This window comes from Phalacrocorax carbo, chromosome 16 (assembly GCF_963921805.1).
Source record: "Phalacrocorax carbo chromosome 16, bPhaCar2.1, whole genome shotgun sequence".
Classification (NCBI taxonomy): Eukaryota; Metazoa; Chordata; class Aves; order Suliformes; family Phalacrocoracidae; genus Phalacrocorax; species Phalacrocorax carbo.
The window spans coordinates 5,758,836-5,786,259 of NC_087528.1; the positions used below are offsets into that span (position 1 = coordinate 5,758,836).

A 27,424-nucleotide genomic window follows, 5' to 3' on the forward strand; every position below is an offset into this window, starting at 1 on the left:
GCCTGCAACTGTGTAACTACACGGCACATTTTGTTTCTGCTTCTATATCACAATGAGAGACAACAGACAAGACTCTGCTGAACTGAGTCTGTTGAAATTTGCTCTTCTAGTCCCACAAAGTTTTATCAGTTTGATAACGTGGCTCTGATAAAGAAAACAAGCTTGCTTTGTAGGAGCAATAACACTACAAAAATCTTGTCATGTATTTTCAGTGTTTCTGGTTGAGAAAAACACTTCAAGTGCTGAATGACTGACTAAACATAAACTTGCAGGCTTAGAGGAACTAGTGATTGTAAAACAAAGTAAAGTTCTCATATTCAAAAATATTTTAATATTTATTTATTTTTACCTAGTGTGCCCCAATGATTCCCGCCAGATTGGCAGCATGACAACCGGTTTAATTGCACATTCCAATATAGCCAGTGCTAGTGCAAATTCTCTAGGTTTGCTGCACATCTGAACAGCCTTAATCCAGTTAGACCTAAATTGGAAAAGAGATAAAAACCTGAAACATACACATGCAGTAATATAGCGTGCTATGTTAATAAGATTTAATGGTAGGATAAAACCTCCTACATTTTAATACTTTACTCAACGTGCAATCCTTTTAGCCATCCATCACAAAAGAGAAACGTGTTATCTTGTATTTTAATATACTGAAGCTCGGTGCTTGGAAATCACCGATTTGAAAAAACAAAGACCATTGCTTATTAATACTGTTAGCTAAAATACAAGTAGAACGAGAGAATAAATATTTTCATGTATTAATTTACCTGTGGGAAGCCCAGTTAGGATGAAGGAATGATGCTGGGATATTGTTTTCTAGCTGAATAATAGTTAGCCTCAAAGTGGATATGGTGAGAACTTTGGACCCATGTACAGACCCATTCCATTTGAACTCTCCAGCAGGAGTCAGACAGAATTTATGCGAGAGATGTCGTCTCTTGTCATGGTCCTCCCTGTGCTGGTGCTTGTTCAATGCAAATGAATTAGTGGCATACTGATTATGATAAACACGATACTTCCCCTCTTGCCCTAATTTGAAATAATTGTTGATATTTCCTTTCATCACAACTTCCTTCTTTGTGTTCAGTCGGGAGACTTCACCTTGAGAGTTGACCACCAGAACCTTGTGAAAGAAAGAATGATTTTAAAGATTCACTTAAGTTTCAAATATTTATTTTTTTTTTATTATTTAGTCTTCAACTGTCCATATATAAAATAATAAAACCACCTTGCATCAGTTTATAGAAGCAATTAACTGTTTTTCCGATATACTAAATATATGTACTTCAATAGTGATTGCATATAGGTAGGAGGTTCCCACAGATCAACTATTACATTAAAAAATGAAGAAGTCCTGAAGAAGTCAAACAGGAACCCATTTACTGCTCTCAATTATGTCTGTTGAGGGAGAGAGCTTTGGGAAAATAGTTTCACTACACTTTTGGAGGGGTTTGTGAATAAATATGCTAAACACTAACTTACAAGGAAAACCAGTAACATTAATACACCAAACTGTATGCAGACAACTAACTGCAATGCACTCTTCACATTCAAACACTTCCTTCCTGGAGAAACTGGGCTGCTTAAAAGAACCAAAACAAACCAGCAAAAAACCAACAAACAACCTACAGGCGTACAAAAAATTTCTACCAACTGGCAGACGTTTGAGACAGATTTCCCTTTCATCTGCATCAAGCAGTACTACAATTTTGCAATGACTGTCTTTAAATAACCATACTCCAGCAGTACAGATTTATCATGACCTGGAAACGTGGCTATCACCTAGCTATTCAAACAATAATCAAACACAAACCACTGTAAAGTTGTAGTTTTGGCACACCGGTTCTGAGAGATCTGAAGACAGAAGTGGGAGGAAATGCATGTAACTTATTGACTATATAGTAAGCAATTCTCTAACTTTTATGACCAGCACACTAAAGGAAAGGAGGTGCACTGGGTCACCGTCGTACTACTCTGTAGACAGCAACTAAGAGGGCGAAAGCAAAGGAGAGGGAGGGGAAAAAAGCTTCCTGTGATATTACAGTTTCACCATTTGCTAATTTATTGTTACTGTTTTTTTTTAAAAGTACCTGCATAGTCTGCCAAAATCACTTTATTTTAAAAAATATTATCGCTTTTCTAAAACGGTTTACGTATTACTTTTAATTTTCCAAAACGTGCACAAACCTCTCTGCCTTCTTTGTATAACTTATTTGCTTCATGTGCTGCAGCAGCAACCTGCTGGCTTTTCATCTGGCTCAACTTGCTATCTGGATTTCGTAATCTTGTGAGCATTCGCGTCGAACCTGGCGTGCCTTTTCCTGCGCCTGGAGAATCACTTCTTTCACCATTAGATTTCTCTCCTGCCCAGGAAAAAAAAAAATCTTTTAAAACAAACTTAAAAATTGGAAGTTTTCTTTTGATGTATGGGAGTTCTAAAGTAAAAAGATGCATAAAATGAACACTAGAGACACGATTATTACCTGGGTCCTCTGAAGTCTGGGATCCCCTCTCTGCATTTTCAGCATCATCAGCTGTCTTGATGGAGTCATTCTGCCCAGAGCCCAACTCACTACTGTTGCTGTTTTCAACGTCTGACTGTAGAGATGCAGCAGATGCGCTGCTACTGTTGCTACGGATCATCTGACCAGTTTCTTCTACAAAAGAACAACTTCATTTTTAGTTTTTTTTTTAAATTGGATCAATGCAAATTTTTCTAGTTTTACATTTTTTATTTAAAAAGTCAGATGAACATATTTCACTAGACTGGAGAGAAACACCCATAAAATATTAATTCCCTCCAGAGCACTGTATCCATGAAAGTATTTTTCGTTCTGTTTCAAGCAGTTTCAACTTTCACAGCTCTGAAGAACTGAAATTCACACTTGGATGAAATATGAATGTATTTTAAATACAATTTTTTTCTATAGATGCACGTGCAGTGAACCCTCTACTGAGAGTGTTTTGCTTTTAGAATGCAGATTTCAAGAAATTGCGTCTTCCTACAGCTTCTATGATTTAATCTTTTTTTACTTCTTGTGCTTTAGCTGTTCCTCAAAGCATACACCTTTCAGTTCCCCTCCAGTTTTCCACTGAGTCTTTGTCTCTTCTTCAGCACGTTAATTCCGAGGAAACCCACAGTTTTCAGTTCACTTGGCACCAACTCTACATCAAAACGCCTCTTCTGCAAACTTAAAATATCAGCCTCTTCCTTACAATCTGATGGGTCAAGATGTTGCTTCAAGCTCAGTAAGACAAATGGGTTTGGGGTCCTCAGCTGTCCTTGTTACTGTCTGTCTTGACAGCTGTGGACATTATGGCCACCTCAGTTGTTGCTAAGGCATACTGCATGAGTATGATCTTTTGACTACAGCATGAGTCAACTGCGGCTACCTAGAGATAAATCACTCCAACTTCCCAGTAAGAACAAGGTACCATCCCTCAAAACAATGTCTTCTTGATTTTATGAAAAAGAGACACAGCTTAGCTGTTTAAAAAATACATGATTTTTCTGTTTCTAGAATTCTTCCAAGACATCAGGGATTCTGTTATTATTCAGCAAGGTGACAGAGCAAAATCTCCTTTTTGTGAAATGTTCACTCCTAGCAGGAAGACGATTAGGTAAATATTCTGGGATTCTTAGAAGATCCCTAATGTAAATGCACCTTGATTTCTGGCTTTGCTAATGGGTCACCACCACTGTTTGATCCATTTCCCTTTTTACTAAGATGGAAAATGGAGCCGTTTGTGGTGTCTGCTGTTTGGAGGAGAGCAGAAGCATTCAAAATAGACTCTTACGTTAAAGACTCATATCCAAACTGCATTTTCAAGGACGGTGACAGACACGTTCTGGTCTAGCTTTGCATTTTACTCTTATTTTCCCCCTCTTTGGGAGTAGCTGCCTCACTGATACTGGTTCGGTATCCCTCCCTCCCTCTGAAATGAGTGTCTCAAACTGAAATTTCACAATAGGAACACAAGTATCTCTATGAACACAGTAAATTAGACTTGAGCAAGAACCCTCTACACACACACGCGCTTTTCCTACAAAAAAAATCCCACTAATTTAAAAATAAGCTAGAAGCTTTGTAAGGAGAAAAGCACCTGTGAAAGCATAATAAAGAAATAATGATAAATATATACGTGAATTTTTAAAATACAAACCCATATATGTGCCTGGAACAAAGTTATAAAATATATTACCTTTTCCATTAAACCGCTATACAGTTATTTTAACTTTAAAATGGAATAAAAATATATGAGAACAGGCAAAAATATTTGGTCAAATATCTAAAATGTATGCTTTGTGCCCCACGCGCTAGGACGTTTTCTGGATTTAAAAAAGTGTATTATGAGGCTTCCAGATTATGGATTAATCTTAGCTTTCATTTTCTCCTATTAACAAAGTTTATTACAAGGTTTGGATGCATTCACATTTGCAAGTTCAAGAACTGCTATCTGTAGCTGAATGGAAAAATATTTCTGTAAGAGAGTAAACATTTACTACCACGTGTTAAAACATAACACACTGAGTACAGCTACGTCACAGATTAGAGTATTTTTAGATTTTTAAGAACAGAAAATAAAACTGTCATGATTTTAACAGTGATCAGATTTTTAGAATAACATTTGGTTACATAGTAATGCCTGCAACAGAATGTAATTCTAAATGTAATACAATATAATTCTAAAATAGTACATGGATAACTTATGTTACACCTAATCAAGTCCCCTTTATTGCTAGATCTAAAGTTTGGGTTTGTTTGGGTTTGTGGTTTTTTTAAATTAAATAGTGTCTATTACTACTTTAGAATCATTGGCATGGCAGAACAAAACATGTTAAAATACAACAAGAGTCTCTGTGCTTATAATTCTGAAATCTGTTTGAAATTCCTAGCATGACAATTTTAATCCTGCTATTTTAGTGCAATGGTTTACTCACGTGAATGAAAATACTTCATTTGTTAGTAATTTGTACAGTAAACGAGAGGTTAAAATAATAAACAAGCCAGCAGCAAATCAGAATTTGAAATAAACTTTGATAGGATGCTAACAATCATTATGGATCACTATGGAAAAATAAAATATACAGAAAATAGAACGTAAAAAGCTTAGCCATAGTCATCTTTGGAAGGCATGGAAACAAATTGTAATGTCACAGAGGGCCACAAATTTCAAGCACTACTTGCAAGAAAATTAACTTTGAAATGTTAATGACAACGTAGCAGTAAAGGATGGCACTGCAAGCAAACAGCATGAGTGGTATACGCTGTGAATGGTTTTAGTGGACAAACCAGATAGAAAAACTTAACAGATTCCCCAAATTACAGAGGCATTGGTAACAGTGCCTTCTGTACCTGAGAGTTCCTGAGGGAGCTCTGATGCCACCTTCTTCTCTGCCACGTTGTTGCTATCAGGGGTTTCTGACTGACACCCCATTGCGTTCTTCCCTTCAGAGCAACTAGTCTCTCCTGCAGAAGGATTTGTGGTGTTGTCATCAGTGCTTGATGTCACAGAGTTACTTTTATCCCCAACGACTGTTGCCTCTATAGTAAAATGCACAACAAAACTTTAGGGATATTCTTTAGTATGTCTTAGGATGTCATTTGGCATCATCCATAGAAAGCAACTTCAGCAGCTTTGCTTGCCTGTTTTCAGCATTATCAAAACATTGAGCTTTCTTCTTTCCTTTTTTTTTTTTTTTGCTATGAGAGTATTGTCTCAGAATCAAAGAACAAACTATTTAATTCTGATGAGGAAAACCATGCTAAAAAATGATGTAATATTGCTTACTACAAACATGTTGATCACAACCTGTAAAAGCCACCTGTACCTCAAGCCAAGGTATCTACAAGCTTGGTGTATTTAACTTGAAAAGTAGGAAAATTGGTGAAATGACTTAACAGGAAGAACAATTGTAATACACTATCACAAAGGAACTGACAAGTATCACCTATTACTTAACTTAGAGAATCATACAAAAAAACCCCTAAAACCTAACCAAATTCACATTAACACTTAAAGAAATGTGAGGATCTTAACTAAAGATTCACTTAAATGAAGTTGTTAAAGCACAATCATAGTTTCTTTACCTTCTGTTTTCACTTTTTCCACATCTTGCTCAGTGGGTGTTTCCTCAGTTTTATCTTGGTCTCCAGATTCTTCCTTGCCCCTCTCAGCATCTGTCTGGTCATTATCAATGTCACTTTTGGCCTTTTCTGCTTCATCATCTGCTGTGTTTTTATCTTCCACTATTTCTCCTTTCCTTGCTCTGATAATGTCCAAAATTTCATCTACCAAGAAAGTATGTTGTCATCAGTAAATAACAAACCACCACCTACAGAGCCACTGAGCAGAAATAACATGACATAAACACTACTTCTTTTCAATGAGACAAAAAGATAACATCCAATTTCTTACCACTTTTCACAACTTAGAATAAACAATTCAAAGATTTAATTATTGATTCTCAGAATTATGCATTTATAAGTTCACTTAAATCCATTTCTAAACCTGAATATCTAATCTTTATGTCTTCCCTAGAACCGAAGTTGAAGCCTTCACAGATTTATATTGCTATTTATTGCTTCAAGCTAGATAAATTAAGCTGGTGGGGAACTGCAGAGGAAATATGCATTCTTCCACACTTTCCATAGTATTGGAGCAAATACCAGATCTCTAATATTTTTGCCACTCCAACTCCCATTGTATTGTTAAGTGTTTATGAGGGGTTATATACATACATACACACACATATATATAAAGACAGTACATCAAGAAACATTTGACAGTTAACAGAGCTCTGCTCCAGCACCTGGAAGGATCACAATCTGGCACATCCTAAGCATATCAAGAATCCGAATCATTCAGGATGTACTGGAACACGTGATACATAGTCCTACAAGAAGTCAGCACTACATAGACATGATGGTACCTGCATGATGCTTCTCCATCGACCTCTATAAACTCCTTAAAATAAAATAAATATAAAATAGTATTTAATTCAAAGTGCAACATCTATTCCCATTAAACAAAATATTCTTACCATTTGCTGCAGAAAGGAAAGACTTGTTGTTGCCCCTTGCTTTATTAGTAAGGTCTTCTGTCACATCCATGTGCCGATGAATTTCTTCCCGCATTTCTTCCAGAGTTTTGCATAGGTCAGCTTCCCAATAATCTTTGTCTAGGCATTCAATTAACTCTGCCAGCTGTATCTTTGTGCTATAGTACCAGATTTTCTTATCTTTCTCACTTTCTGAATCTTCCTCTCTGTAAGAGTATTAAAAATATTTTAAAATACCTGGAGAAATTACAAGAATTAGTATCAGCCTAGTTTTTGCAGAGAACTATTAAACGCCAATATCTGAATGTGAATAAACAAGTCACATGAATACACTCATATGCACACAGTTCAGTACACTTCTTTTCCTTTTTCATCCTCTCAGAAGTTCTCATGACAACTTCCTCAGAAAAGCTTTTGAAGCGTCTCCTTAAAACTGGTTTGTGCAATCTGGCAACAAGGTTTATTCTCTTTATATTTACTATTACTGTAACCAGTAATCTACTACTAAGTCTCAAACAATTTACAATGAAAGAGGGTATGGCTCCAGCATCCATAAAGGGTAGTGTTTCTGACTCCATGTTCAGGAAATAGCAAGGTTAGAAAATTCAAAGCGTAGAATGTGACATTCATAAAATATTTTCTATTACTATCTCTACGGCATTCACCTGTGAGAGCACCAGTGAGGGACAAAAGAATCATAATACGACCCTTTGAAAAGATCAAGGGATTTCCACATTTTTTATACAGGGTACTCCATGACATCACAAGCCTAGACAAAACTGGAGGACCACAGTGTCAAAAGCATCTCAACAGGGCCACCAGACCCAAGCGAGCTCCATAAATACCTCCGGTAACAGGCTAACTAAGCGGTTCTGCAGAAGGCTGCCCAATTTCACCTTGGCTTGCTTAGGTCCTGTTCCGCAGCAGCAGCCGCCAGATCCAGGCTGGCTGTGGGCAGGACCATTCATTTCCCCAACACACCCTAGCGCTCCCAACACTGGGAACGCTGTATGGGGTGACACAATGACCTACCAGCCTGACCTTCACATGTGGAGGAGGAGCTAAACTATTGCTACACTTGCACTACCTGTAAAAGTATTATAGCCTATGACTCACCAATAATCCTGAACCAAACTGTCGATAGGAATGGAAAGCTGACTGCAGCTGGAAAGATCTGCCCTTTTGTGTGTTCCTCTCTACTGGCTGTCTCCACATGGCTTATACATTAAAGACAGTGAAAATTGGCCTGAAGTACTCAGAAAGCCAAACCACCATAAGGCAACTTGATCATTGTCTACTATTTTCCACATTATATTTATGAAACAACTGTAGTATTCGCAACTCAATAGGAATACTACTAAAATAAGGTGGTCATGAAGTTAGTAATGGCAGTATTACTCAAAATTCAACTACTAATTTGTCACAACCATTACTACAAAAAAAACTTTAGGTATTAATGATGAAACTTGGTGTATTGCAAAGAAATGCTATCTTTTCTCTCATAAAGGCCTTTGCTCATGAAAAGCAACTAAATCTACTTTACCCATTTACCCCTCTAGGCTACCAGTAACTTTCCATTAGTTTTAACGGGTTAGCGTGGTTGCGTTTGATGAGTTTTCTCAGAAAACAGCTCATTTCAGAAGACTGCCCACATACTACACATCAAAAAGTAACAGCTGAACACTGACAATCATTTGACTCTATGGAATACTCTATACCTGTAGACTTCCATGTTAAAAAAAAGTTATTATTTAAACCATACTTCCTCTAAACTAAGAAAATTATTTACTAGCAATAACAGGAATGGCAGCACCTTTTTTATTGTTTGTGAACAAAAGCCACAGAAAAAGAACACAAACACCCAAAAACTAAGATGGAAGGAGAGATGCAAATGCAAGAATACAGCTTTATGCAGCAAGAGGAAAGAAAAAGATGAAACAAAATGCTTAACTAAAAAGGACAGGGTAAGTATAGCTTCTGAATTTCCCCTGGCAAATGTCTAATGGAAGCAGCGAGAGCAAGACACTGGCGGAGCAGCAATTGTAAGGCTGCTCTGCTCCTTACAAACACGACTACAGGATATAATGCTGGTGCTAAGTTTATACTTTAATTATTTCTTAGCTCACCAAAATGGGAACTTTAACCTTTCATTTTGAACCCCTAGCTCATTACACGATTATTTGCTAGATAGATATGCCATTTATACATCTTATATGACCTAGATATGCAGCAATAAGAATGCTTTATATAGTATCATTCCACGAAGTAGGGCTGTGCTAGTACCCATTTGCCAGACAAGCAGCTCAGGCATAGAGGCTTGTACACCTTCCTTAAATTTTGATGGTTATTAACCAAGTGTTTTCTTCTTTTTCCACTTTCTCCCCCCACTTAGCAAACCTGAAACTGCTGCGGCTGTGCTAATGCATCCAGAATGCATGTGTGTGTCACCTGAAAAGTGCAAGAAGCATGTCTTCCTTTCCCATCAGTTCTTCCTATTCTAGTGTTACAAGGTTCCATTGGACTGAAAAGCAATTAGCTGTTACCTTCAATTCCCCTATACAACTCGAGAAAAAGCCTTCAGTACCAGTAAAGGTATGCTATATTACAGGTCAATAAAACCCAGAGGCACACTGTGAAGAATCAAGACACTAGACCACAAAGAGAGAGTATTCTGCAGAAAGCACGTAGAGCTAATTAATCTTTCTGTGTGTGATTCAAGTCTTAGCCATTAAAGACCTGCTCAGATAATATTCTAGAAATGGACAATAAGATTATCCAGCAGTATTTGATTTCTTTTCTATTTCATTTATATAGGGTTTTGAGCATAGAACTTCTCCTGAATTGAAGGCTATCACAACCTTAGTAACAGAAGCTCAGGAATTAGTATTTTCTCTTGACAAAAGCACAGACAGAAAATAAAATGGGAGAAGCTTTCTGTCATGTATGCTTACATGAAACTCATCTTTGGTCAGACTTCGTTTCAAGAATCAGACGTATGCCAGTGGAAGCCTTGGGACGCTCATTATCAACTCATTATCAGTCAAAGAACTACCGCAGAAGCATTCTATGTGATCCTTTTTGGCAAAGATAAGATTTAAATTAAGAATTAAAAGATTTCAGCTAACTTTCCCTGAATGCTTTATTGCATTGGCTAAAGGGACACTACTCTTACCCTTTGACGAAATCAGAGAGGCCATCATGAAAAGAAGATGGAAAGATGCAAGTCTACACAAAGACCAATTCCAAATGTTTTTCTCTGACAAGCCAGACAGATTTACCAGTGTGGTGCTGGACAGGTCGTCTTAGTCTCCAGGGGACTCAGTTGAGTCACATACATTAAGTGAGGCTAAGCAAGGGAGAAAAGAATCACATGATATTTACTACCTCTTTCAGCCTCCTTTGCCACTACCAGGAACTATTCACTGGCAGACTTTAGATGCAAGTTCACTGACAAAAATGACAACATAGAAGATCCTAGAAACTTTCAAGTAAAATAATAACAAAGTAGATACAACCCTTCCTGAATTCCATGATGATACAATTAGAAACTGAAGAATTCAGTAAACTGTTTAAAGTAATCTTATTCAAATGAAGATCCAAACCCTTTTTAATTAATTGGAGAAAACAGAGGAGGACCCACTAAGAACATAAACAGCATAACAAATCTAGCAGAAAAAAGCCTAAACTGTTTTTGACAATCGAAGAAGATAAAACTCAGGAAAAACAACTTGTGTCTTATTTCTATCAAAATGAAAGCCAAACAATGTTTCATTGTCTTCTTTCATAGACATTTGACAAATCCAATGCATCTCAATGTTTCTAGAAAGATAACTTGTTAACATTGCAGCAGCTCACTAGGAGAATGGAGTCAAGGTTGCAAATTTCCCGACTTGTAAACTTGCAGAAATAACCTTCATAAGCAAAACAAATGCAACTGACCCAGAGACACCCTCCTAAATTTCTTAAGAGCTTGAAACAAAAACTCAGGAGTTCATTTTCTCTCGCCTTTTTTAAAATGAAAAACATCTTGTCACGGGGATGTATGAGAGCAGACCTCCTCAGTGTCCACTTTTCCATCTTTGTAAAACAGAGGAGGTGGAAAGAAGAAACAAAACCACAGTGATGGCCTTAAACAAGGCTTATAACCCTGAGCAAGTGATAAGCATGGAAATAAAAGTATCAGTGAAAAACAAGTCTACAAAACCCTTAAAAAGATGGCAAAACCTGTGTTATGATGGATTTATAAGGGGAGAGAGGAGAAGTAGTAAAAAGCCCTAAAAACCCCTTTGAAAAAGACAAAAAAAATTTCAAGAATTTAGGATTTCAGTTCTCTCACCCCCTGGACAAGATTTCAAATCCTTGTTTGTGGAGGGTTTTTTTAGATCTATTAGTTTCCTCTGATGTATTTGATCACATGGCATTGTTGAACACACTCCATTCATTTTAATAAAGTCAATATGATAACATAATTTCATGAATGTCAGGTTTTAGTATTTGGTAGTTATCCTTTAAGTTACCCCTCAGTTATCCAAGATATTAGATGTGGTTTGATCTTTTTGTGTATATATATGAGAAATGGTTGGCTTTGCAATACAGCACACTTACTGAATCTAAAGGACATTAAAAACTGACAGTACAGAGTTTGATATTTATGTGAACTATTAAAGCTATATATCCCTGGAATTTTTATATGGACAAAATACTTTTGTCCCCTTACAAAGTGGCTTCAGCATAAGTTTTCAAGGCGCATTATGCACAAATTTAATTATGTCAGAGATCTATGAGAAACCTAGTAGAATTGCTTGATTCTGTACATGCCACACTGCACTGTTAAAGAGTATTACTGCTGCAGATCTACCAGAACAACTGTCTTATCTGTTTTTTTCTTCCAGTTCCATCCAGAGGATTTGAAAAATTTTTAATCCAAACCACACACTTCAGAAAGAACTTGCTTTGGAATCATGCACAGGTACATTTACACTAGCAGGAGGCATGGTATCTAATGGTAAGAGGAAGGATAGGAACTAGCAGAGAAAGAATCTTTCAACCTAGATGATCCACGTGAGAATACGAAAGAAAGTCAGGAAACAATGGATGAACAGCATTTCTTCTTGTCTTTGTATATAAAAATACATCTCTATTTACATTTTGAAATATTTTAATCTCTAACCAAAAAAATCAGTAAAATGTAAAATCCAATAAAAATTTTCCTTTTGCTGTATTGTTTACAGTTCTCATCTATTTTGATTTGAAATGGAATACTGGTGTATTTTCTCTCTAAATAAATCCCAATTAGGATACAAAACTTATGTTCATAAAACTTGATTTATGATTTCTGAAACAAATAATTTGCCCACTGAACTCCTAACAGGAATGCAAAATCATTTAAAAATAATTCAGTACATTTAACCTTTGAAGATGTCTTTTCTAGTGCAGTAAAAATTACTACCAATGTACTAGAGAAAAAGAACTTTCACATGTGTAGAGTTTGAAGGATGAAGAAGCACCTGCATGATTTTAGTTGAACTACTGCCTGTATCGAAACCTTCTGAACATCCAATATTCTACTTCATTAGGAAAAAAACATTGTTTCATAGATCAGTTTTAGTCAAAAATAATTACCAACCTGCCTACATATTGGGGAAAAAAAAAAGCCTGCCTATTTATCTTACAATCACCTCCTGAGTAACTGACTCTGGATTTTTTAATGTTAATTCCCAGATCTCTACGGGCAAGCAGAATATAATCGTTCCACCAGTACATTACAGCAGTGAGACAAACCCATCTTTAGAACCACCTTTTCCTTAACAGTTTTGTATCTTTCCTTTCAAAACCATATACAGAAGGGATGAAGTTATTAAAGCACAAGTAACTAGAGTAAAGAGACTATCAGAAGAGACTATCAGTTGCATTTCCTTCACAACCAGGCTTTTTGTGAAAATCAAACTATCAACTAATTCTCTGGAAACAGGAGGTAGAAAATTATGCATGAGGCAATAGAAGGATTAGGATATCAACAGCTTCAGGCTGACCATCACATCCTGCTGACCCATCTGAATGATGCACCACATACTGTAGAGCATGTAATTGAGTATAAACATAGGGTATGTAAAAAAACAGGTAACAGTATAAAAGATTCCTTGCATCTTTTACAAGATTACTTGACACTACTGTGGCATTTATAACCCAGAGAAACTAAAAATAATCAAACATGGACTCTTTTTTTACAAGTCTGAAAGAACACAGGAAACAAAGGGCAGTGATAATTAATACTTAAAGCATCAGCTAACAAACAACACAGAGAAAGGGCACTAAATTTTAAAGGAATAAAACGAGTCCTTAGAAGTGTCTTGTTTTCAGATGTAATGCCATCAACAGTCCTCACAATCCCTTTTAAAGACACTGGCTAAAATCTTAACATTCACTGTAATCTGTTTTGTATGAAATTCTGTTAAGGCATCCAGCTGTGGCTTATTTTCTCTGTGATACTGAACAGAAAATTGTATTTCAAGAAATCTAGTAAAATCTCTATTTTTCCTCAATTAACAATACCACTGATTTCACTTAAACACTATTTATCTTCCATTATGAGAACAATTACGTAAGAAGAGTGTTTCATAAGAAAAAACAGTCTTCAGCTACTTCCCTGTTTTTATAATTTTTAATAATTTCATTAATAATTTTTAATAATTTATAATTTAAGAATCAACTTTTCTGTTAAAAAAAACAGGGCACAATACCCTCACTTCCAAGGGTTTGATTATTATTAATGTTTTGAGATAAATCAGTATCTCAAGGCCAACCAGTAACAGGAAATTGTGTTAAAACATACAAAATAGATCGCTTGAAGACAGGCATTTCTTGATATTAGACTTTGCTTATACCTACAAAAGTGTTCACATACAACATTATCTGCATTTCTAGTTAATAGATACTGGAAATACCTTCAAGTGCCTCTGAAAGTCTTCACTTCAAAGGCAGACCATCAAACTAGTACCAGTATCTAACCACCAAATACTATCTAAGCAGCTGATAGCGTACCAAAACTAGTGGCCTACACAGCATGTGATCACAGAGTTAAATTACTTTTCAGTAACTTTTACAAGAAACTGGAGAGATCCCTTTCTTTTCCTCATATTCATATGTTTTAGGCACATTAAAATTAAGCCGGAGGCCCTGGGTTTTTTCCCCCTTTTATTATATATAGATTATGAGAATATTTATTTTGGAGAAAATTGATGGATTAATTACATGGTCTTTAGAAATCTACTTACAAAACAGCAAGCAACGGTATCATCTAAAGAAAGAACAATTCTAAATGGCAACAGCAACTTACAGGATATATTAACAATACGCTCAATACAATATTATTGTTCAGAAAATACTGAATGCTTACTTACATAATGATTCTTCTGTTGAGGAACCAATATTTTCGTCTATGCCTGTCATATCCAATAGGTTCATGGCGAATGTATGGTTTATTTTTTTGGATTTCAGCAACACAGTCAGTTACTCCAGGCACCTTGTGTGCTACACAGACCTCACACTGCCATTCATCTTCTGGTACCTCTTCAAGAGGTGGTTTCACACACTCCAAATGGTACACCGCTGAACAAGTTTCACAGCAAAGCAAATCCCCAAGTTTGTGACAAACCCTACAATGATCATCGTACTGAATAACACCTTCTGACATTAACTCTTCACGTGCAATGTTTGTTGTAAGAAACTGATCCACTAAGAACTGCAGAACTTTGATTTTATTCTCTACTGGTCCATAAGGATAGTCCTCTGTCTCTTGGTAAGGAAGAACATGATGGTATTCCTTGTCACTCTCACAATATACCCGCAGAACCTCTGGCCACGTCATTCCATCTATGAAATACAAAGTGGAATTAACGCTATCTTTGAGGTCAGCAGGTCCAAAGGTAGTATTTGAAGTGTCTTCTTCACGTAAAACTGCTTTTAAGAGCACTATATGCATCTCTGCCATAAGTGTGCACTGCTCTTGACTTACCAGAGCAGCACAGAAGTCCTCAAAACGAAAAGGAGAGAGGCGTAAAACAGTGCCAAAGTTCCTTAGTACCTCATAGATGGCAATAACATTCATTATATGCTCACTAGGCACCATTAAGTCCTCTGAGGATTTAGGAAACTCCAAGGGTGGGATATCTTTTTCTTCCAATATTGGAGAACGAGGACGATGCACTCTCTGTCTTCTCCTACCTGGAATAAAAAACAACAATAAGAATTTTGCCATTCACAGGTCAACACGTCTAAACATCTATCATCAATGATTCTGTCCAACTTTCTACACTATCGCAAATTAAGGGATCACATCTTCAGTTACATAAATGTGACAACTCAGCCAATAATTTATACTTTAATTAACAACATGAAAATAAAATACACAAGGTATCTGAAATTTTGCGTTAGACACTTAAGCAGTTGCATTTCCCATATAATTTATATCTACTGAATCTTTAAAATTATGTCTAGAAATTCAATTGTTTAAATTAGTTAAAAAGACATTTCCCTCAGACAAAAATATTAATTTAGATATTTTTCTCATTTTTATTCATCATGACTAGTTTATAATTTCTTCTTGGAATTTTAAGTTTAAACTTGAAGTATCAAGGTTAGAGCAACAGGCATTTTGTATTAAAATACTGCAAGCTATTCTCCTACACAGCAATAGTATACAAGAAGTTTCATTTCAAGCAGAAGTCTTAGGACATCAATTTCAACCAAATTAAAATACAAAAGAGAAACTAAATCACTTTATCCACTGCTTTCTAACTAGAAAATTTCTCCTGGATACCTACAAACCAGAAACAAAAGTTAAATGTGATGTTTTATGAAAATGCTTCAGGAACTCCCAATTTAAAAAAAATAGCAAAACCAGAAACCCAACCCAAAACCCAAACTACCCCCATGGCTTCAATAAAATGAGAGAGAACCACAGAATGAGAAGGAGGCAGAATTATGGAAGGACAAAGCCTAACACAAACAGCTAATCTGACGAGCTGTTTCACTACCTAAAAGACAAGACACTGAACATAATTAATTAAATCTCAGATGCTAATTCAGATGAGATGCTACACTTTCTTCCCTTTAATTCCACTATGCTTAATTGCAAGCATAAAGAAAAACAGAAGAGGAAAGTTTCTGTACATGGCACTACTGAGGCAGACGAAATATTTCAATCTTCCATCAAAATAATGAAAAAGCATCCAGCTACATGCAACTATTTTGCAGCTATCTGTTGAAGTACTAGGATGCACTCATTAAACCTACTTCCTTTTAAAAAAAAAAACAACAAACCTAATTAAGTTTAGACAATCTCAAAAACTAATCATAAAACCATCATCTTGGTTTTAAACCAAGAACAGAGATGAAAACTGGGTTTAGGTCCTCTGGTAAGCATAATAAGATTCTGGTCAACAACTAAATTTCATAATTATCAATTCTACACAGAAGAGTGGTTGGCAGGATGCATTTTATTCACAGAGAAAATTAAAACGAAAAGGGAAGTTCTCCATGACAGCAATTTCACATGCACACTTTATGAAAGAATGATATATATTACACATTGTGTGATCTGAGGCTGAAGAGTGACACAACCAGTATTCTGGAATTTTAAACGTCACGTTAATGATTTCTTGGTCAAATTCTGTGAATAACAGACACTCCAAAAATTCGTTCAAAAATTCAGAGCTAAAGTAAGTTCCAGTCATCTTGGATGTTACCATTAAGAGGAAATGGTTCTCTGTGGCATTTGTTCAACCCACCCTACTCCCTCCAATAGTCCCATAAATACAGGAAATAAGTCTAATGGGAGTGGCAGGGGGTGGGGGAAGACCTGCTAAAGCAGGCAGATACCCAAAGACAGATCCTTCTGAATCTGAAAACACCATTGTTAAAACTTCAGCACATTGAAAAGGGGAAAAAGAAGTTACCCAAAAGAAAAGCTACCTTTAAGAAACATCTTGATACATAATAGACAGTTTGCCAAATGATTCCAGAAGAAAAATAAATCATGGCAAGATGACACAAGATACAGCTCTCCCTCTCAACAACAAAGAATGAAACCTTATTCAACATATCAGACACTCTGAAACAATATAGAAGATGAACTGCGAGATGTTTCCATTACAGAAGTAATGGGTCAACATCATCTGTGAATAAAAAAATTTCCAAGTTTAGTTAAGTTTGAGTTCTGACTGTGGAAAAATGAAAGAATGCTTGTATGACCATTTTCCAATATGCTTCTGCACAAATCAGTGGAAAATGTTTAATCATGGCAAACACACAAAAACACAGGAGTATCACAGCCAGGCCCAAAGCAAGTGTTCCTACAGCAAGAAATATCTAGATCAAACCCAACTTTTCTTGCATCATGATCCAAAAATCATATATGCATAAACCAGAGGTGGTTTAATTAAAGACCCCAAAGGAAAACACACGCACATGCACACTCACAGATTAAATTACTATAGGGTCCTGAAGCTTCCTTCAATATTTCAGGATGGCATAGGATCAGTCCTAGTAGGCGGTCATGCAAGACAACACCAATGCAAAACAGATATTCTGAAATCACTAATGGTCTGCACAGAGTCCAAATATCACAAAAAGCTGGCAGAGCTATAAACTGGGATTCTTTTCAGTGTTTGCAATTGTAGCAGAAAAACGCGTGTCACACAGTAAAGCCATCAAAGAAACGACCCTTCAAGAAAGAAAGTGGCAAGAACGATGACCCCGGTTTACCTAAATTAATCAGAAGTGACAAAGCCCCCGGTAATTTCAAGCAAAGATAAACTAGAATGAAGGAACACTGCTGAAAGAAGTAAAGGCTCCTTATTTCCTCTCTTCTGTTGAGATTTTCCACTCTGAGAACAAAATTATAATTGTCCTATGCGTTATTTTTATCCTTCATTAAAAAAAAAAGATTCCCCATATACCATGTTTGTTCATCTCTCTTTTACAAGAGATAAACTGGTATACTTGTTACATCAATCTAACAGGAGAAGCAAAAAGAACCTTAAAACAATGCATTCCTAATATTTTCCACAGAAGTTAAAAAAATCCTCTAATACTCCTCTTATAAAAGGAAGCATATTGGTACAATTAGAGGTCTAGAATAAACACGTTGTCAGGACACAAAGTATGTCACAATACCATTAAGAATTCTACTTTGGTGCAAGTACAGCGTAACTGTGTGGTTGCATTATTCACACCACTCTTCATCTTTCTATTTAAATCAATTTATGTATTTTCATGTTTGCTTTGGTATAAAGCACAGAAATTTTAAAAGTAACTGTAAAACTAATAGTCTAGACAATAAGGAAAACCATATTGCGTCATAACATGCATTCTTCATTTGTCTGCCACTTCTGAGTTATGCCTCACGATGCGCAGCACAGTTACTCTATCACACCACTCAACACTCCCAATCCATACTGCAAATCACCCACCACATCTCAAGAGCTCAAATAATTTATCTTTTCAAACACTGAACTGCTTTGAACAATTCTGCACTGCATATAGTCTGGTTTTCAGAGCTAAAAAGGGACAGTATTTAAAGATGCAGAATATTTTAGAAAGAAATGGTACCCAGGCATATTTTTCTTGAATGGCTTGGTTGCACAATATTTCAAATCTAGGTTGCTCCCCCCCAATTTCACTTCCAATTTGTTATTGACATTTGCTGTATGCAGGTTCAAGAGAACTTGCAGTCTAGAACTCTGAAGAATCATGAAGTGTGATTTGGAAATTCAGAAATTGCAAACAATTTATGCTTAAACGTATTACTGTTTCACGCATAAACTGCATTCTCATGAAGCACTCCAGGTACCTTTAAAAACCAAAACACGTGTCCCCCCCAGTCAAATCAACATAACCAAGCAGTCTAATCTCCAGTGAAAAAGATGGACGTTCTCTGCCAAGGTGCTCATAAATTTTGAGGCACTCTGGCTGTTGAACTTAAATTAGAAGTGTAAGCCAATGGAATATGATATAAAGATGTTGAAGTGCTATAGTTTCTGGTTTGAGGTGAAGTTTTTTTGCTTTCTACTGGCTGGGTGGATAACCCCCTCCCTTGCCACTAGCTCAGACAGCTGAACGCAGGCAGTTTTGACCTCCAAATAAAGACTCTAGTCATGTTTGCAATTCTGATAATTTCATCATTGCTAATTATCTGCAGTGTTCTGACAGCCCATACAGCCTCACATTCATAGAAGCAGTTTCATCTTCTGTGAAGGTTTTGAAGATCACAGTTCATGTTTACCCAACTGTTCTTCATATACACAAAAAATATCCCTCAAATTTTGAAAAACCTTTCCTACAATAAATATATCCAACTTTTCGAGCTCTCCATTTTCAAGGAAACTCTCTCTTCCACAAGGCAAATTGTCCAATGCTTGAATTTGACATTCACTGGCAGAAAAACAAACAAAACAAAAAAAACTTTCATCTCATCAAACATTTGTATGGTCAGATTATTTTATTTTACTTTTAATTATTTTAGAGATTCTAGGATTTGACAACTTTTTTTTACTTCTTGTCATTCATCATGGATTTTGCCCTCCACAGGGAATTCTGACTGTCTGTGAGAAAATGTGTTAATTCAAATTTAATTGATTAAAAAATAATAAATGTAATGACCTCAATTTAAATATTTAAGAGATAAATGCAAGCTTCTGTAAACTATATAATATGATTACACAATAAAAAACATTTATTTTGATTTGGGACACAGGTACATATGTGCATTACATTAGTATGTATTTAAAATAATATATGGAAGCAAAATAGTATAATACATCCAGTGCAATGACCACACTGAGCAGTCAACAGAATTACATTGTTGCTTTCTTTTCTTAACTTCATATTACTACATCACCTACTACCATTAATATTTTTCATTTTTTCTTGGTAGAGTTTAAATAACTTTGGACAAATAATTTTTATGATTTGCTCTGAACAATTTCACATTTGCAGAAATCTCTTACTGTAGCAGCAGGTTTCTTTGTTTTAAATTAAAAATGCAATGTGTACTACTCTGTCTAAAAACAAAAAACATTACGAGGATTCCAGAGTAGGTGTACCAGCAGCAGTCCTTTAAGGACCAGCATCACCTGACTTACTAGACTTTAAATGGTATCTAGATGTATCTACTCTCAGTTAAAGAAAGTCAATTTACTCACACTGAAGTTCCCCAAAATGGACTCGTGTTATTACATGTAAATTGTATACTTCTAAGATCGTTTCTGCATATTAACCAAATCCCTGAATCAAATTCCACCTTCAAGTTTGAGCCAGTACAAAAAGAGAAAAATGTCCACTTCTACGCCATTCAAATTCCACAGCTTTATTTGGAAGGATAAATTGATCTGCCAATAGCCTCCTGCTGCCACGACTGGACTATTTACAGGATCCAGATCATCTTGAATGTCTCAGCATTATACTTCTATCTAGCATACGCTTCTTTTAAATCACATTCCTTCACTAGTTGTCTCCAAAAGTGATGAAGTAGTCTGCAGTGGTTGCCTCTCCCTATTTTGAATTCTCTAGTTGAAGAGCTGCCTGTAATTAAGATTAAAGAGTAAACAATTTTATTCACATGGCACATTTAATTATAGATATTGATAATTATAGTCTACACTTACCATAATCTATTAAAATATTTATATTACAAATATTTAAGCAAAACACACTAATGATATTCGAAATAAAAATGAAGTTACTGAACTTCATTTCAGTAACACTTTATAACAGGCTGAGCAGCCAAACCCAGAATTTACTGAAACACTTAAACCCAAACCCTTACTTCATTTTTTTTTTTTTTAATTTCCATCTATTTAACCTGTTTGGTTCAAATGCTGACCCTTTCAAAACTTAGAAATGAAGTGGGGTTCAAAAGGACTGAAAATTTTGTCTTCATTTGCATTCACAGACTGAAAGAAGGGAAAGTCACATCTATTCTCTAACACTTTACCACAGGAAGATATGGAGCTTAAAAATACTATAATAATCTTTAATATATCTCTGGTTTATGTAGACAGTTTTAAAAGCGAGTATTTGAATGAACTATTTACAGCAGTGTCCAGAATACAGAAAGGTTGTACCATGACCAAATACGACTTTCATGCTCTTTTTCCTTTCATTGTATTCCACTTAGCATATGCATGTAGCTTAACAAAAAAAAATCCAGTTTTGCCATGTCTCACTTATGTTACATATCCCTTCACTCCAGATGTACAGTACTAGTAAACATAGCCTTTCAGCCCAACTGTTTCAATAATGGACTAGTGGATGGAGCTCCTACATAGCAAATATTGTGTCAGAACCACTGTCTTGTTTAAACAGTGAGAGTGGTAGCTGCACTGGTACGACCTGAAAAATAAACAATGGTTCCACCATTTCTTGATTAGAAAGCTCACAACTTCTCATTTCTCTTCTCTAAAAACTTTCCCTTCCTCATAATTCCTCAGCACCTGGGCACCAAGACTCCAGCTTAGAGTTCCTGTTCACAGTTGCAGCAGAGAGGTTAAACTTGACAGAGAACAGGGGAGAGAAGAGACAGACCATTGAGTTTCAGATACTTCAGTAATCTGTCACAGGAGGCGAGGGCAGGAAATACAGGACAAATCCCCCACAGGCACACTCCACAAAATTGACCCCAGCAAGTGAAGAGACTTCAAAGACTTTCCATTTGCCCCGCAAAAGAGATTAGTTTTGGCTTCAAGCTCCACAAGTCAAGTCAAACTAAAAAGTCCATGTTTAGTAAAATAGAATTAGGTTGGTTTTCCAGATTACGAGTCAGAACAGAAACTTCTCAACACAAAGACCAATTGGCAGTTGTATGATGTCCTGGGAAGCATGAGTACTCCTTAGAGAAGATGCCCTCTCCTACGTTTTCCTTCCTCCTCAAAATTTTGGCTTTTGACTGCCCTTCTAAACTCACTACAACTATCTTATTTTTGTTTGGTTTTAATAAACATAACAAGAATCAGACATTTGGTCTCCCATATTACTATTTTGCACCAGGCAAATTTAAAATTAGAATGTACAGGAACGTGAAAGTTCTTATTAGATATCACCGAGCAAACTAAAAACATTTGATGAAAATTTCTTCGTTTTCACAGGAGAATGCATAAACTGGATATAGCCACGTTTGTCACAGCATTATCCAAACCGGTTCCTTAATTAAAAGTCAATCTCTTGGGAGAGCATTTGCTCAGCTTACACCAAAGAAGAAAAAGCAGTAAAATGAATCAGGTTAACACAAAATGAGAATATATTATGAAAAGCAGTACCAAAATAGAAAAATCTAAATCTTTTTCTTGGGATGGGCCAAAATTAAAGGCTTTGACTTATACAAAACACTTTTTTCCCCTTTTAAAAATGTCAACATGACAATCAATATGTTTCTAATATTCACAAGTCAAATAATCTCTTCCAGAAAAATTTTCTGAATGAGTAAGATGCATTTGTAACTACTTGTAAGTGCAGCTCTGATTTGAATATTGGTCTGCAACAATGGTACCTAACCCAAATTTCTTTATTTTGCCTGGAAAAAAGAAAAACCCCACCACCCACAAACAAACCAAAAAAACCAACCCCAAAACTAAAACACAAACCAGATTAAAATCTAAACTGACATTAACTATGAGACATTTCAAGCACCACAAAAGCTTTGGAAGTTGAAGTACAAAGTGAAAAAATAACAAGTTACTAGACTAGATCCTGAGAGCATCTTCCTGAGAGCACTCATACTGCAGAAATTCTCAACATGTGCTCCATGTCTAAGTTTGACTACTGCCTTGCATAGTACAAAATCAGGTCTCTGTGTTCTTTAAAAACTGTTTTAAAGCTTTAAAACTTTTGGCTTTTTATATTTTCAGTTTGTACATCTGTCAATAGCACAGTTCTAAATCAAACTAGGATTCTCTACTCATTTTATATTAAGCAGGAGCCAGGAATACAAACCCCCTATATTCTAAGGCATCACTTTAACATTTGGAAAACTAATGCAAGACAAGTAGCAGATGAGATCCAACACTGTCATTCTGAAAGTACTCAGAGTCACAGCCCTTTTGTGTCTAGAACCCAGAGGGAAAACAAACAAAAAAAAAAACCACACAAAAAACAAACCAACCAAAAAAACCCCAAAGTAGCACTAACATAATGATTTTCAGCAACGTTCTGACAGAAAATTTCTTACTTGGGACACGCTCAGGATAAGTTGCAACTGATTTCTGAAGTTAGTGAGCCCTGAGACCCAGTCCCAGTCTCCTAAAATCCACATTTATTCACCTTACACCAGTTCTACGCAATAAAATGGTCAGCTATGGAATTTTACTGCAGACCTACAAAAAAGTTTGCACAACTTTTAAACTCATCTGCGGTACATCAAATTATCCTACCTTCTACAAAATACAAACTTTGATAAAGAGCTTCTTAGAAAGATGAATGAAGTGACAAATGCTCTCTTCAGATAAACTTCAAATTTGCATGTCAATACAACACAATCAGCCACAGATTTACTCCTTTGGCCTTCTACACAATTTCTTTCCTAGAACTTGTCTCCTCTAGATTTTCATGACTGGCATGATAAACTAGTGATAGTTCCTCTAGAGTACAAATCAAAGTTCAGATTACTGAATGGTAAAATAAGAGCATGCCAGATTTAATTTAGAGAACAGGGTACCCTAGGTAAGATGTTTGGGAGGCTGGTAAATCTTCTCACACAACAGACAAAGGAGGCTGCATATCTTACTATCTCAATGTCTCCACTTAAACAATTCTTCAAGAGCATGAAAACGTGTTAAAATATAAAATTACCAGACACACAAAATGCAGCACCTCATTTCCAGTTAAATTCTTTCACTCTGAAGGTAGAAGCACACTGGTGAAATAACTGGTTAACAGAAGTGATGGTCAATCACTGTAAATGCTCAGACTAGCAAAATCCATCTAAAAATTTTATTTAATTTATTTTAAGATAAATCTTTTGTCTCAACTCCACTGCTGTGCATTTTCTTGTTAGATAGACTGATTATTATCTCAGTCAAAATCTAGACGTACAGCTCTTCCTAAAGCTAGTTTTCCAAGTTTTTGACAAAGAAAAAAAAAGAAACAGAAAAAATGAAGGACTTCTAGGCATCTTGATTTAATCCTTCTTTGAAAATTCTGCAACATACAGAAACTACTTGATATCTATAATGCAATTGTGACAAGCCTAAAGTAGAACTTACAGCAGACAGGTAATGGCAAAAACGCTTAGTGATACAAGATATATAGGATACCTATCCTAAAAGCATATCTACCTTCTGGGGATACAATGGGATAAGAGAGAAGGGACAGACGTTACGCACACACACACAAAAAAAATCCCTCTACCAAAAGTCCATCCAGCAGAGGAAAAAGCAATGATAAATATCATATGCATTCACACAATAAGCTTTTACTGTACCATTATTAAGGTGTTATACCATTCCTAAGATTTTGCTTCTTTAAATACTTTAATAATAGTATAGTAGAAAAGTACTCCTACATCTAAGTTCAAGATGCATCATAAAACCACCAGCAGAGCACAACAACCGAGCTTTTCTTTGCTAGTGACATTGCACTATGATGTTTTAATTAACTGTTCAATGTAAGTTTGAAAAAGCCATACAAAGTCTGTCACCAGTTTAAGGGAGATGGGATTTACGTGTAAAATCTTAGTTGGTAGGAAAGTTTGACTGGGATTGCAACTGTTCAAATCCCTGCTCGCAAAAAATAAGCTCTTCAACCCTTAAGACTACACCCTGAAAGTGGTAGTAATTCAGGCTGCATGCGATTGAGGGAAGATAAGTAGAGAACGATTGTTCATCAACTCTTCTAGTAGGAAAAACCCAGCGGGCAACCCATGATACTGTCTGGGGCCAGTTTAAAAGACTGGAGGAGACCCTCCTTCAAGCCCTCCAGGTGACCACAGGAACTTTATCACTGTATATTACAATTTGGCTGGTTTGAAGACAAATATATGAAAGAAAAAAAAAGCCCACATTTATCTAAACACAGCTAAAGACCAGTTCCGGCTCAGCATGCACCTGAGTCAAAGAGCACTGGAGCCCATGGAGGAACTCTGAAGACGTCTCACTGTATGCCTGCCCTATTCCTAACGCTCTTCTCTGCACTGGCCGCTGTTAGAGAAAGATACTGAGGTTAGGTGAATCTTTCCTTGCCTATTAGTACTGTTATAATGTCAAGTATCTCTTCCCAGATTATGGTAAGATTTCAATTAGTGCCACCACTGTGTAGCAGTGCTCACAACATAGATATTTGCTCAGCAGAAATGAGACACAGACTGAGCTGAACGAATGAAAAGTTCGTACTTTCTTTGCAAAAGGGCAACAGCATGTCTGGGAGAGAGGGAAGGAGGAAGGGAGACCTTTAGGCAAATACTGAACTAATGAGGACTGCCTATTAATTGCCAAAATAGCAACATAGATGTTTTATCTATCAAACAGTATAAAAAAAAGCACATAAGGATGAAAAATGCTAACAGTTAAACTTATCTTTAAAAAGTTAACTGAAGTTACCGTGACCAAGTGAGAAATAAACATATAAATTATCAAAATGGTTTCCAATACACCTAAATACCACATAAAACCTGTCTACGCTTGCACAGCAATGCACAGAGAGGTATCTTCTTATTTGCCAAAATACTTAAGTATTCAAAAATTGAATACACCCATACTGCGTAGAACTCATTTTGAACCTGGATGTTCATGTAAAAAACATTTTCCTGACCTAGTCAACTAAAATCATAAAAATATTATTTTCCTGACAAAAGCAGCCCCCCCAAAAGTAATAAAAATTAAAGTTACCACAACTAAGCAGAAACCGAAGAGTTAAAAGTCAAGAGAGTACTTTAGCTTTTTTCTTCTGTGAAGCCAGACCTCAATCTTTAAAGTAATAAATATTCGAAAATTTCAATTTGATTGCAGAACATCCCTGCAACAGGTAAACTAACACCTTAAAAAAATTATCGCTAAATTAAATTCATTTAGTAATGTACATACGTATTTTGATTCATTTTAGTTCCTGAGCATATGGATATAGATTTAAAAAAATATATATATATAGACAGAGTTTTTAAAAGAACTATTATGAAGTCACATAATGAGCTCATACCATTAACTCACCAAAATAAAATTGACACATTTAGTAGCCAATACTTCCCTCTTCTAAGAAGTCATCAGCTAACTACTCAGAACTACACTCCTTTTTAATTAAGATGCAACGCATTTACACCAACAACCTGTTCCTCCCCCCTTTCCAAACTGGCCAAATACTTGTACATCAGCAGCGTTTGCTATCCTGTAGCCCAAGTCAGAAACACTCCTAGGTTATCCCCAAGTTTAACCACTCTCCTGGTTCAGAGATTTCTAAAAAAATTTATCCTAAGCTTGAATTCCTTTCTGGAATGAGTTCACATAAATCCAAAGTGCTTAAATTTAAATAAAATAATTTTTGAAGCTTGAAACTCACATGGTTAATGAACTAATTAAGGACAAACAGAAGTACAGGCCTTAAAAATTTGAGCCCAAATTTGCCACTAGAGGTTAAAAAAGATAATCACAATGTTTAAAAATTTTGAACCCCAACATGAGTTTTAAAGGTTGCCATATCTTAAGATAAATGCAGTATTTAAACCTAAGACTTTAGACTCAACCTCTACCTTTCAATCTGTGTTTAACTAAAACTAGGTTTACACCCTTGCAATGAGGCCCTGTGCACTTTTCCCCAAACTATAACAATGCAATCTCCATTTTGAACAATGCACCTCATTTCCCTCCTTGGAAAGCTAGTTCTGTCTTAAAGCCAGTAAATGCTGGATCCAGTTATACTTCTGATTTCAAGAGCCTGAAAATTTTCAGTGTTTATGGTAGGGGTTTTTTTTTAGGCCACTTCAAGTTGCATGTGCTTCCTTTCCTTTTAACATCAAGTTATATCTGCAAGCACAAGCCATCCTTTCCTGTATATACTTGAAAGGACCTCTTTGCAAGGCATACATCTTGTTTCCCTTGTTTTTAAATATTAAGTGAACGCTCCACACACTTCTGACATTGTTTGCAACACGTTCTGGTGTATCATGCATTTCTGCAGTCACCAGAATCCCCATGCATATTTGCAAAGCACCCCCTTGTTACAGCATGTACTGCCCTCCCTCCCTCCCTCCTCTCAGTGGATGTGTTTGTAAGCATCTTCTAATGTTCCCTGCATCCGTGGGGTTGCCAGTCGTTAATTTGCATACCCCTCTCTCCCTGTGAGTGCTTGCAGGCATCCCTTACATACACGCATGGG

General features: G+C 36.1%; 1 protein-coding gene across 11 annotated transcripts in view; it reads right to left on the reverse strand.

The window, feature by feature from the left end:
- BPTF (bromodomain PHD finger transcription factor) overlaps positions 1 to 27,424 on the reverse strand; it is a 57,695-nt gene that overhangs the window by 29,186 nt on the left and 1,085 nt on the right. For 9 of the 11 annotated variants that reach the window (XM_064467347.1, XM_064467346.1, XM_064467341.1 and 6 more), the window contains exons 2-9: positions 14,470 to 15,292; positions 7,052 to 7,275; positions 6,099 to 6,299; positions 5,364 to 5,552; positions 2,490 to 2,663; positions 2,194 to 2,369; positions 774 to 1,129; positions 350 to 481 (exon numbers count right to left, since the gene is read on the reverse strand). In XM_064467347.1, coding sequence (XP_064323417.1) covers positions 350 to 481; positions 774 to 1,129; positions 2,194 to 2,369; positions 2,490 to 2,663; positions 5,364 to 5,552; positions 6,099 to 6,299; positions 7,052 to 7,275; positions 14,470 to 15,292 — 2,275 coding nt within the window. The remainder of the gene's footprint in view (positions 1 to 349; positions 482 to 773; positions 1,130 to 2,193; positions 2,370 to 2,489; positions 2,664 to 5,363; positions 5,553 to 6,098; positions 6,300 to 7,051; positions 7,276 to 14,469; positions 15,293 to 27,424) is intronic. The other 2 variants (XM_064467340.1, XM_064467345.1) reach the window with 2 other exon arrangements.